This window comes from Eptatretus burgeri, chromosome 6 (assembly GCF_056783735.1).
Source record: "Eptatretus burgeri isolate ZD-2024b chromosome 6, Ebu_testis_v1, whole genome shotgun sequence".
Classification (NCBI taxonomy): Eukaryota; Metazoa; Chordata; class Myxini; order Myxiniformes; family Myxinidae; genus Eptatretus; species Eptatretus burgeri.
In genome coordinates, this window is record NC_140966.1 from 84,250,376 (window position 1) to 84,264,387 (window position 14,012).

The 14,012-nt window shown below is 44.0% G+C and overlaps 1 protein-coding gene across 1 annotated transcript in view; it reads right to left on the reverse strand.

The window, feature by feature from the left end:
• Positions 1-14,012, reverse strand: part of LOC147025217 (uncharacterized) — a 34,640-nt gene that overhangs the window by 4,442 nt on the left and 16,186 nt on the right. The window contains exon 3 of the mRNA XM_085885959.1: positions 3,801-3,851. Coding sequence (XP_085742085.1) covers positions 3,801-3,851 — 51 coding nt within the window. The remainder of the gene's footprint in view (positions 1-3,800; positions 3,852-14,012) is intronic.

Consider the following 14,012-nt stretch of genomic DNA (forward strand, 5'->3'; position numbering starts at 1 on the left):
GAGTTTCTCAAGTCAGTGTGTTGGGACTAGTGTTGTTCCTAATTTATCTTGATAACCTCTCTGATTCTATGGAAATACCTCTTTTTCCCTTTTTCAGATACCTTCCTTTTATGTCATATAGTACCCTCTCACACTGCTACTGCATCACTCTCTACTGATGTGGAATTGAGTGGATGTTTGTCTGAAAATAGAACATGTCCTTCTCTCTTGGAAATCTCACTGTCTCACCCTGTTGCTCTGGAAGGATTGTGGAACAAACCCAACTGTCTATTTCCATGTTTAGCCATGCAAAAGAGGTTCAGTCTCTTGAAGGTTTAGTCCTCACCATCAGCCATGGCTTCCCTGTGCCAATGACATGGCAAAGATGGCCTCCTAAGACAGCAGCAAATTGGGCATCTCTGTTGATTCATGTCTTTCCTTGGAAAATCAGAGCTACTCACAGTCTAGGTCTTTGCCCATAGCTCAGTGGAGTGAGTACACCTCTCCCTTACATGCCGGTGCTCTTGATAATGTATCAGTGTCACATCGGTCTCTCCTGGATTCCATGGAATCTAATGCTCTCAACATGATTGTATTGTCCAACTATGAGGTTGAAACACAATGTCTGTTGCTATCACACAGGCATGTCAGTGGTCTACGTTGTTGTTTTTTTAACGACCTCTTCTCTGGTCCATCTATCCCTGCTCTCTCAATCATATGGCCATCTCCAAAAAACTTCCCGATGCATGCAATCATCCAGAAACCCCCTTCTGGTTAATATTACCAAATCTCAACTACTTTCTCAATTCCTTTGGAGTGGGAACATACTCCAGAGACAGATTTAACAAGGTGCCACAAGCTTTTGGAGGAGGGAGGCAAATGTGAAATTCCAATCTTGAGGATGGACATGTATTGTTTTCTGGCCCTCCTGAGAAAATTATCCCAATGTAATGAATCTCCTTAAGAAGTACGACTACAGCTGGAGCATACATACCTCCATTTTGTGTGTCACAAGTGACGTTTGGTGCACTGTTCAATAACATTATTTTTGAGGGAAGTCAAGGTTCATTTTTTTCTACAGGAGCAAAGCTGATGGAAAAGGAAGATAAATGGACAGTGTCTGGGGGGGGGGGGCAAGAATTGGCACAAAAGCACAGGAGAAAGAAAAGAGAAGAGAAGAGAAGAGGTGTTTCAGTGTTCTTTCCTCTTCTCAACTCCTTTGTTCCTCACTTCTCCTATATGTTGAGCTACAACCTTCCAGAAGCTGTTCTTTTCTAATTTTGCACCATGGCTTCAAGCAGGCAGAGCACTGCCCCCACATGTCATTGCCCAACTTTACTGACAATCTTTATTATCCACATTAACTCTTCCTAGCCCAGCCCTCTTACTTGCTGGTTTCAGTGTTTTCCTTCCCTTCTCTCTCTCCCTCTATTCCTGTCCTGTTGCACCAATTGTTGCCCCGTGTTCGATAAATTATAAATCAAAAGAGGTGTGGTAGCTCTGTGCAATAATTTTTTGAAGCATCATCTGAAATATTGTGTTCAGTTTTGATCACATTTGAGGAAGGACATAACTGCCATAGGGAGGGTACAGTATATAACGACTACATTAATTTTGCAGCTGCCTAACCTGAGCTATGAGGAGCAGCTGTAGGAGATGGGGCTTTATACATTATAAGAGAGGCGATTATGAGTGGATCTGATAGAGATGTTTGAGAGTGGAAATATAATGAAGGGAATAGAAGGAATAAGTGCAGCAGTTTTCCTGCAGAATATGGGACTTTTGAAATGGCGTATGAATGCTAACGAGACCTTTCGCCCATGCACTGTGTGTGTGTGTTTTCAGGGACTAGATTCTCCTGCCCTGGGTACTTTTAACCTCCTGTTGGTGCCACAAAATCTCTCATTCAAATTGTCTATTTAACATCATTTTCAGCATTTAAACAAAAGAGTAGCAATTTTGAAATGATTAACCAGAATTGTTGTGTTCCTAGATGTAAATCAGACTCAATAAAATATAGGATATACCTTACAAGAAATATCCATGGATGGGAAGAGTCATGACCGACTATTTCCTATTCATTCAAGCAAATGGTCACACACACACACACACACGCACACGCACACGCACACGCACACGCACACGCACACGCACACGCACACACACGCACACGCACACGCACACGCACACGCACACGCACACGCACACGCACACACTCACACTCACCACTCTCTTTTTAGCAATAGATGCAAAAATCCAGTGTAATTTCTCTTGTCTACCCAGAACATATATATATATATATATATATATATATATATATATATATATATATATACTGTAAATATTTTTAACAGCACTCAACCTCCCACAGCTCCCATTCCTCCCTCCGCTCTATCCCCCAACATGATTAATATTAAATATCATAATTTCAAAAGTTGCCTTTGAGCTTACTCTGTGCATTTACAAGCACCAGATGTCATCCATATCGGTGGTCAAAGGCACCAAAACCAGATACAGTGTCTCCCTCACGAAAATCTATTTTCGAAATCACGAAAAATCACGTGAAAAAAATTTTCGAAATCGAAAATCTATTTTCGAAATCACGAAAAAAGAATCACGAAAATCATATCTACGTGGTATGTTTAATTGTTCTTCAAGTATTTTCATGTGAGGATGTCTTTCTTGGAGAGTTGGTTACCATTACTGGGTAATGATGCACAGCATCTTCTTTCCAATTGCATTCATCCATTAATTAAATCACCAAGCCTGCCATGCTCACAGGAGGTATTCCCGCAGGGTTCATCGACCACTCAATGGTGTGCGATCCATCGACAGTTTGTGTAGCACATGCCCATCCACTTTGGTCTTGCACTGGCCCACATCATCAGGAGTTTACAGTACAAGTAGGTGTCCTTTCATTGAGCTGAGAAAGTTCTCTTACTCTGTAGTTATGCAGAGGCATACCTTTTTCTATCAGGTATTTTCCAAGTATTTTTGGCTTGTTTTAGAAGCTTTGTGATCCATTTTAAGTAACAGTCCTCATCTCATAAACCATACACATTCGGGTGCATTGAACAGCGATGTTTCTAGGGGTTTCAGCACATGTGCGCTGAGAATTATGCGGTGGATTATGCCATTTCAAAAGTCTAGTACTGACAGTGATCAAACCATGAGCCACCATTTGAGAGTAAAGAAGAGGAGAATTAAGATGATGTTGAGGCAGGGGTGTTTCATTTGGAGAGTGATTAATGCCTGAAAAGGTGGTGTCAGCAGAGGCAGTGGATGGATTAAAACTAGAATTGAATAGGTACCTCGAAGCAGTGGGGATAAAAGGGTACATAGATATTGGTGAGAGAGTGCATGATTGATGGGCCTAATGACGACCTCCTGTGTTTATGGTCCTTGTGTGATTCCTTATGTGACAGAGCAACTCGGTTCGAGTTGGTCTCACTCCATATAAAGTGATTTTGAGGAAGAAGGAAAACCATTGCAATGTTCTGGTGCACAAGTCACGTATAAATCTAAAACAGAGGTATTCCACAACTGTACTTGTCTTTTTCAAAGAGATTCATGACATTGGAATCATTTTTTGAACATTGATGTGTGTATCATTTCCATCTAAAGCAAATAGCTTGTGATGAAATCCTTGGTTCAGATCAGTCTGTTTTACGATTGTCTGATTATTATATCCTTCTATTTCATGTAGAAGTACACTGATATCTCCAAATAACCTTGTCCTGCCTGTGATATATGATGTGCAAGATATTATACGAGGCTGAAGACACAAGTGAAATGAAGTAATAAAAACAGTGGTTGCTTACTCTCAGATGAACTTGGTTTGCTGCTTGTAGGAGTTGTTTTGAGGGCTTCACCTGTTGGAAACATTTTGCAGCCAATAAATGTAATGCAGGTTCAGAATAGTGATAGTAACAACAGTAGTGAATATTCGAATAACGTAAAGGTCAAGATGTTCTTTGTCGTTTCATTCAGTTTACTGAAGATTTTCCATATTAATTTATCCATTATGTGGGTGTAGTGGATGGGATGGGAGTGGATAATCTTGCCAGTGCATATTCTTACAATAAGAAAAACACAACACTAAAGACATGTCAACTTTTCAATCTTTATGAAGCACCTCCAAGGAAGCTTGTCTTATAACCAGCATTTGCCTATCTTTAGGTTCCCCCACAAGATTCTATAAACACTCATTGTTGTTGTTGTTGATTTCTTGATAATTTAATGCTTCATTTATATGAGCAAGATTGCTTTAACTGTACAAGTGCACAGAAATATTATTGTAATGAAGAAATACGAATAAATAATTTAAATTTTTAAAATTCGTTTAGGACATTACTGAGTCAACAAATATGGCCGAAACATTGTTGCAATCAGTGCTCAGAATAATTTTACTTTTCACCTGAATTTGTATGAATATTACTGAATTTCTTTTTACTCATAATACCTGATGAAGGGAGTGATTATATGATGTCAAAACTGCCTTCTTCTGCAGGCATCATTGGTTAAACCACTTGTACTGTTCCACATGTAGAGATAAAAATCTTCAGTCATCTCCCGACCCTCATGGAGCATGGGGGTAAGGGGGAGGATTATTTTGCACACATGATCTGACCCTGGCTACCCTGATCATATGTGCAAAATTTGATGGAGATCAGCCAAGCAGTTTTTGATTCTCTACATTTCAGACATCCCAAAAAATAATTGCCAATTTTTAGAATAATTGGTACCAAAGTAAATGAAAACTCTTCTTTCAAAATGTACATCCTTATCCTTACTATATCTTTAATTCATGGACCAGTGTTTGTGTTTGTGTCATGTTCTGTGAAGCTACCGCCACACGCATGCGCAGTGTGCACCTCCCTGGGTAATAAACGTGGAGCTTCGACTTATGTGGTGTCTGGACTTTCACCCCGCAATCCTTGGCAACGATCCGCAATACGCCAAAATTGGCAACGAGTTTAGTGCTTTGCCAAGTCAGCATTGCTCACTATGGCATCTGTAGGGATTCTGGTGGAGTACCAGCCGGATGAGGACTGGGAAGACTTTGCTGATCGATTGGGACAATACTTCATCGCTAACAAGATGGCGGCGGCAGAAGATGCTGATCAGCGCCGGGCCGTTCTGCTCACAATGTGTGGCAAAACAACATATGCCCTGATGAATGATCTGGTTACTCCCGATAAACCGAAGGACAAAACCTTTGATGAACTGATCGAGATTGTGGCCAGACACTTCAAGCCGAAACCCGGAGAAATCGTGTCCCGGTACAAGTTCTACACTCATGGGAGGAAGGAAGGTCAGTCAATGTCAGTTTGTTGCTGACCTTCGCAGATTGGCTGAACATTGTGAATTCGGTGCCACGTTGGATGAGATGTTGAGAGATGTTTTTGTTATTGGCATCAATAAGGAAACGATCCTCCAGAAATTGTTGGTTGTTCTCGATCTCGATTTGACTAAAGCTGTGTCAATCGCAACTGCCTGCATTACTACGGATGATAGGCTGTGTGTTATCAGCGGCAGAGAGTGAGACTCCCAGCTGAGTTCATGCAATGATGTGAACAAACTGAGCTCATCATCATCAGCTATGAAGCCCAGCTATCCTCAATTTCACAGATCTGCTCAACACATCACCTCGTTTCATAATGCGAGCTCGTCTGTGCCAAAGCAGAGTAGTGGATCACCGGGTTCTCCAACAGGTAAACTGTGTTGGCATTGTGGGGGCAGGCACCTACCCCACCTGTGTCGTTTCAAACACTGCTCCTGTCATAATTGTGAGAAACTTGGCCATCTATGCAAGATGTGTCATCAGACATCGCAAAATGGTACGAATCACCACATGATCGGTTTGGGCACACCAGTGACCGGTGGTGAAGCAATACGTCCTGCTTCAAAGGAGCATGATTTTCTCAGTATGTCAGATAAAAGCAAACCCATTGTGGTGGATGTCAGGGTGAATGACATTGCCCAGGAGATGGAGCTGGACACCGAGGCCAGCCAGTCAATCATGAGTTCTGAAACTTTCAATAGGCTGTTTAGCCAGGAGACAGCGATGCCAGTACTCAGACTGGTGAATGCCAAGTTGCGAACTTACACCAATGAACTGATACCTGTGATTGGTATTGCGGAGGTGAAGGTCACCTACAATGATGTGTCATGCAAACTACCCTTGTGGATCATTCAGGGAAATGGGCCGACATTGTTTGGGTGTAATTGGCTTGAATTCATCAAACTCGATGGGCCTGTGATCAAAATGATGGCTTGTGATGTTAATCACAATGCCATTCGTGACAAATACCCCTCATTGTTTGGAGGTGGTGTCGGCACCTTTAAAGGTGTTAAAGCCAATATTTTGTAAAGCGAGGTCCGTACCTCACATGATGCATCCAAAGATCGAGGCAGAGCTCGACCGCCTGCAGATGGAAGGTGTTATCAGTACAGTTGCGTTCAGTGATTGTGCATGTCCAATTGTTCCTGTATTAAAGTCAGATGGTAGTGTTTGGATTTGTGGTGATTACAAAACAACAATCAACAGGTATTCCAAACATGACCATTATCCTCTGCCAAAGGCAGATGATTTTTTCGCTATGCTTTCTGGTTGAAAGAAGTTTAGCCGCCTGGATTTGGAATCTGCTTATACTCAGATGTTGCTTGATGAGGACTCAAAGAAGTATACATGTAACACTCACAAGGGGTTGTTTGTTTATAACTACTGTCCTTTCGGAATAAAATCAGCCGCTGCTATATTTCAACGCAATATATGGAGAATCTGCTGAAAGTAATTCCAAATGTTGTAGTGTTTCAAGATGATGTTTTGATCAGTGGCTGCAATGATGCTGAACATTTGTGTAACCTTGAGGCGGTTCTCAAACGTCTTGTTGAAGCCAATGTTAAGGTGAAATGTGACAAATGTCGATTTATGTTCCCCGAAGTGGAATTTCTCGGTCATATTGTCAGTACTGATGGCATCAGGCCCAGCACATCCAAGACGGAAGCTATCAAGGATACTCCGACTCCTGCGAACACGACCAAGCTCAAAGCTTTCCTGGGTATGTTGAACTATTACTGTAACTTTCTTCCGAATCTGAGCACCGTCCTTGAGCCTCTTCACAAACTCCTTCATAAAGGTGTTGAATGGCGATGGTGTACGCAGTGTAGTAAGGCATTTGCTGAGGCAAAACGGTTGCTGTGTTCATCTAAAGTTTTGGTGTACTACGATACTGCTAAACCATTGGTTCTCAACTGTGATGCCTCGTCTTATGGCATTGGTTGTGTGTTGCAGCAACGTAATTATGGTCTAATACGGCCTGTAGCCTATGCATCACGCACTTTGTCAGCAGCCGAGCGTAACTTCTCCATGGTTGAAAAAGAAGCTCTCGCATGTATTCTTGGTGTAACAAAGATGCATCAGTATTTTTGTCGACAATTTGAACTTGTAACCGACCACAAACCATTGCAGTCCCTGTTCAATAAGAGTAGGGGAATTAACCCACAGGCCTCTGCACGCATTCAGCGTTGGGCTGAGAAGTTAGCAGCCTATGACTATTTTATAAGGTATCATCCTGGCAGTGAGAATTTCTATGCTGATGCTTTGAGTCGATTACCACTACCAGTTAACATGGGTAATGTACCTGTACCGAGAGAAATTTTTATGGCAATGAGTGTGTTTGACTGTCATAATGCTCCAATCACTTCCAAACAAATTGAACAATGGACAAATGTGGATCTGACCCTTTCTATAGTCAAACAATGTGTTATCAGTGGCATATGGTAAACTGTACCCTATGAATTCCATGACAAATTGAGGCCATACCTTGCTCGTAAAAAATAGTTGTCTACATTCTGGTTGCCTGCTGTGCGGCAGCAGGGTCATTGTACCGCCCAAAGGTCGAAACAAGGTGTGTGATGAGCTACATGAATTACATCCAGGGATTGTAACCATGAAGTCAATTGCCAGGATCCATGTGTGGTGGCCAGGTATAGATGAAAACCGAGAGAGCTACGTTCGCCATTGCTCCGTGTGTCAGGCCAATGCCCTGAACTCACCTGAAGCACTGCTTCACATGTGGTCCTGGCCTTCCAAACCATGGTCTCGAATTCACATCAATTACGCTGGTCCATTCTTAGGGACGATGTTTTTGGTTGTTATCGATGCTCATTCAAAGTGGATTGAATGTTTAGCTTCATCATCCTGTACGAGCGAAATCACGGTTGAAAGTTTACGTGCCATGTTTGCCACTCATGGTTTGCCAGATTGTGTAGTTGGTGATAATGGCTCATGTTTCAAATGCGCTGTTTCAGGATTTCTTGAAACAAAATGGTGTCAAGCACGATCGCAGTGCTCCCTTCAAACCTGCTTCGAATGGTCAGGCCGAAAGAGCTGTCCTGGTGATCAAGAATGGTCTCAAAAAGGCAAATGACGGTTCTTCTCTGCAAACCAAGTTGTCACGTTTGTTATTTACATATAGAATACGTCCGCACACAACCACTGGACGCACACCCGCAGAAATGATGTTTGGTCGAATGCTAAAGACACGCTTGGACCTGATTCATCCGAATGATTCATCCAGGGTTGCAGACCACCAGTTTAAACAGAAGTGGTACCATGACAGGACCTCAGTTCCACGTGCCATCAATGTGTTCGATCCTGTTTTTGTGCTGAATCCCGGCCGTGGATCTAAATGGCTCACTGGTCATGTTATAAATCGAATTGGCAACTCTTTATTTGTTGTGGAACTGTCCAATGGACATACAGTACATAAACATATTGACTAGCTCCGCCTGAGGCATTGTGACCCCAATCCTCCAAACTATATTCAGCCCTTTGAAGGTGATTTCCTGGTGTCTGTTCTGATTGTGAGCCAAGTGCCTGAGCCCACTGAGTCTGAGCCCAATAGTGGTTTGGTGCAGCCTGCTCCTCCTCCTTCCACTCCATTTCCTCTTGAGGCTGCCGCTCTTTTTCCTGTCGCTGATCCTGCTCACCAGATTCTCCCAGCGAGGGAGCCTCGTGAGTGGAGGAGGCCAATGGGCCGACCACGTGCCTCGTGGTTGCAGCAAGTTGGTCAGCATCTCAAGGAAACGGGGATGGGCCTGGCATCTGCCTGGGGGATGGCCAGACGGAGGCCCTTTGAGTACCGGTAGAAAGTAGACGCAGCGACGCACTGCTCTGGTGCATGCTCCCATACCTGACCTGACCAATTTCGATGTAACTTGGTCGGAATCATCTCTGCATAGTGCTTTCACAAGTTTGTTCAAACCATCGGCTCATTTCCATATTTTGTGGGTCATCCAGGCTTACCAGTGGACAGTGGTTCCCTGTTTCTAACAGGTGAGCCCGCAGGGGCTTTTCCCATTTTTTTCGATACAAAGTCGAGCCTTGTGGAGGAACTAGAACAGAGAACGGCTGAGGACGTAATTTCTTAAAAGGAACAGTAAAAAGAGAGGGAGAAACACACCGACAGCATGGATACAATCGAGGGAGACTTGGAGAAACATGAGTGTGGAAGAATGAGGGCTAGGGGAGGACACAGGGGGTGAACAAGATGGATTTTGAATCAAACTCTCAGGAAAGAAAAACTGGAAATTTGAAAAGAGGTGGGTTTGGGGAGGGTTAACAGGTTAACAGGGATAGAAAAGATTATGGTTTTGGATGGGGGATCTGAGATGGATCTGAGAAGGTAGTGAAGAGCTGCCTTGAAAACTTGGAGGGCAGAATGAGGTTGAAGAGTGTACAGAAGTTGGATCCACATGTGGGAAAATAGAGGCATGAATGAGTGAAGGTCAGCAATGATTCTGGATTTGGGGAGTTTCATCAGAAGGGGGTTATACCGCAGGCACCTTGCAAACACCTTTAGGGTGGGGTTGGAGCACAGAAAGAGCACCTTGCACACACCAGAAAGGACACCGGAGAGTGCAGGGAGACAAACGAGTTATCTGTGATGGGAAAGTGATAGGGCCATAGACACAGCTTCATCACGGGAGATTGCATTGATCTTGAAGGCCTTGGTTTACATGGTGACAAGCTGAGCAATGTGTGAGGCAGGGGAGTTAGGCCAGAGAGGGGGGGAGGGAGGGAGCAGTACTCCATAAAGCAGTGGATGAAGACCTTGTAGGTAGATATATGTGTTCAGGTGTGCTAAGAAAGAACTTTGCATGATGAAGGATGCTCATTCGGCAACTGGCTTTGGAGGCCAACTTAGAAGTATGGTTTGTCAAAACAGAGGAAAATGGCTGATAGTGAGGCCCAAAAGTTTGAGTGACTTAACCTCTTCAACAGGTTTGTTAAGAAAGTATATGACGATTAAGAATGTGGATGGGAAGGTTAAGAGAGTAAATGGTCCTTTTGGGGAGATACAGTGAATGTGAGATTTGTCAGGATTGAAAGACATTTTTGAAGTGTTGAAACAGCTCGTGATTCGATCAAGGTCTGCAGAGAGGAATGAGATGTTTAAGGTCCACACAATGAGGAATAGGGGAGGATGCACTATTGACAGTGTGCAAGATTGTGGCAAGGGGTGGTGGAGCTGGAAGAGGGGTGGTGGGGTGTGGGGGGAGTGGGTGGTAGCAGATGAGCTGGGATGTTGCAGGATGGGGGGGGAGTGAAAAGGGGAGGGGTGGGGGTGAAGCTGGGACTGGGTAGGGTTCGCGGGAAGCTGAGAGAGGTGGTGTGGCGGAAGCTTAAATGGGGCAGGCAAAGAGGAAGGTGGGAAGAGGTGGGGCAAGGAGAAAGATGGGAGCCTGGTGTGGGCTTAGCGGTTCGGGCGGCTGGCTTGGGATCTTAGGGTCATGAGTTTGAGCCCCTGTTTTTCCGCTGAATTAACACCAGGTGGGGTTGACTCAGCCTGTCATTCTTCTGAGGTCGGCGAAATGAGTACTAGTGTACTGGGAAAAGGGACATTGCATCAGCGGCACATCTGCACCCTCAACCAATGATGCATTCCCGCAGCCGTGTGCTGCATATGAAGGAGTAGGTGGGGCTAGGAGAAAGATGGAAGAGGGTAGGGTGAAGTGGGAGATGGGAGGAGGTGGGAGGGAGGAGGAAGATGGGAAAGGGTAGAATGAGGAGGATGCAGAAAGGGTGTAAATGAAGTGGAGGGTTGCTAAAGAGGGGGGCACTGAAAATGGGTGAGATTGGGAGGACACAGGGGAGGGTACTGACTGGAGGGGTTTGACACCGTTAATGGACGTCCAGGGCAATTTATGGCCATATACAGACAAACTGGACTTCTCAAGATTTCCATTCTGATATACGAAGACAGACATCATGGGAGGTGTAAAATGTATTTTTGTTGTAGGTAACGGGGTGGTGGGGGGATGGTTGATGGTCCAAGCGTTTAGGAGTGAGACAGGTGTTGTGAATAAGCCTTTGAAGAAGAAAAACATGTGGGGTGTTGCTAATGGAGAAACAAAGAAAATGAAGCATTTTAAAGTGTTATTAAGAGCTTTTAAAGGAAGAAGCAATTCATTCAATCATGGTCAGTTTGGAGGTACTGCAATGAGAAAAGGAAGGGATAAAGAATGAACGAACAAATAAAGGAAGTAAGAAGGAAAGACAGAATACAAGTTTGATCAGTGCCGGATTGATGGTGGTGGAGGCACCAGGGCACACATGGATGGTGGTGGCCCTTTCTGCCACCAACGATGAAGTAAAGCAGTGGTTTTCAACCACTTTCACTGATAGCACCATAAACTCGATCTTATTCTGTGGTACCCCTATTCGATTTCTGATTTGTATCGTTGCCTTAAGAACATTGCAAGCTCCATGGGTTAAATTATTGGATAAAATACATAATTTCGGGAGTATTTTACGGAATTTTATTACCACCAATATATTCCAGATACAACTGAAGATTGGCAAAGTGTGCAATTAGCCTGTTAAAAAGATAGTCTGTCAAAAAAAAGATATTGAATTGCTGTTACAACTTCCATGTTGTATTTGATATAATTTGAGGAATGGAACTACAAATAACGAAATGAGAAGCATTGCTTTCCATGTTCCTGGTTTCGGATTCTGCCAACACAGAAAGTAAAAATCCCGATCGAACAGATAGTTAGGGAATTTTAGCAAATTGTATTGACCATCTGTGAAAAAATTGCTTCCCAAAAAAATTTCTTCACTAACATATTCATCTAGGTGTCTACTCTAGATGAATATGTCAAAACACCTATCAATTAGTGCAAACCCAAATCCTTGTGGAAAATTCTGGGGAGGCAATCAAAGTTCGGGTGCTCAGAGGGCCTGCGCGAAAAAATCGGAAAAATTAACTTTTGCCAATAGTGACTTGTGGGATGTCTAACTAAGGTTTTTTGGGGGGTGCTGAATTGATTCCAACCATTATTTTTGAGAAAAAAACACTCCTTGATCATATAAAATGTATTTTATTGACATTTTTAACAGAACTGTGCTCAATGGAAATGTTGCTTCGTCAGCTTTTACAACCTTATTCATCAAACTCCCCAGTATCTTCCTCACTCCTCTTGTCATCCAGCTGGTTTATGTTCAGGCAAGAGTTACCATGACAGATGCCGCAAGCAGAAATACACTTGACTCCTTACTTTTTACAGCAGCAAGTGAGTGAGCTGCAGTCCCCCGCCCAGTTGGTGCTGGCAAACGTCAGGAGGTAGTCTGGTGCAATGGGGGTCTAGAAGGGACTGGTGCATATCCTTGCTCAGTGAGTTGCCATCCATATTCCCGGGCATCCAACGATGGACTTTGCAGCATCAGCCAGTCTCTAGTCTGGAGGTAAGCTCAGAGAGAGAGTGCTGTGCTGCAGCTCCTGTTGTCGGGGGGAGTTTCTCAGGTTTTATGCTCCCAGTAGCAGCTCACTTGCTGAAGATGTCGAATCTCAAGTCTTTGGAGGATTTCCCATGGAACATGAGCATGAAAAGATCACAGCCTGCTTTAATGATATCACCTTTCTCAGCTCGGATGTCCATAAACACGTCGATTGCCCTCTCTGCTTCATCAGTCTTGCAGAGCTTGCTTAGCAAAGTTGGTTTGCTAAACCCAAAAATTGCCGACACTGTATCGCAGCCAGAGAAGCTGTGCAAGAAGATGAGATACCTCCGGTATATCTCTGGGAGGGCCTCCTGGACATCTTTCCGACATCGTAAGATGTTTCTTTGGCTGTCGTGAGGAAGATCGGATGGTATGCAACATTATGAATCAGCATAACCAGGAAGTCTGTGTCCTCAGCCCTCACCTCGACAGGGGACTCTTCTGCCTCATCAAGAGCTGCGTGGACGATGGAGGTGTCGACATCATCGGAGCATTGCTGTACACTGATTCCATTCCTACTAATTGTCTCAGCAAGGAGCAGAACGAGCTGGGCTTTGTTGTTCTTGTTATCGAGGAACTTTTCTCTTTCAATGATGATTTTGAGATCCAGACGAATCTGAATGTCACAGCATGCATTCTTTGTTCGTCTCAAGTGGTCATGGTCCTTCGTGGAGCTGCCATATCCGTCAAAGACCACCGTTATCCGGAGGCGATGGCTCCCCATGGACTTCACAAACCAGAGGTAGCTCTCGGCAACATCCTTCCAAGTAAGGTTAGCCTCCCACTTGACACTGTGCAGGAGCCACCCACCATCAACCACAAGGCTTGTGCAGGGGGGTTGTTCGACAGGTGCCACACATGCCTTCAGGGACCTTGCTTGGGCAGCCTTGTCTGGCTTTCGCAACTTTTGATTTTTGTCAAACAGAGACATCGGTTTTGGTGTCAACTCAAAGCACAGAGCTTCTTTGGTCTTGACTTCACGCTCACTGATGACAATGAGGCAGTTGAATAGCTTCAGTGAGTCAATGACCAGCTTCTTGCCATTGACTTTGGGTCCAGATCTGAGGCTTGCAAGTGATTTGACCTTGTGTTTGGTTACTATTGCATCCACCACAGTTTTCCCATCCATCTTAGCCTGTATGGCTCTGCCAACTTCTTCTGCTTGATCAGCGTTGACTTGGTCTTCGGAAGTGCTGCTGAAACCAGTTGAGAAGGACACCAGAGTCTCCTTGTCCCGTGT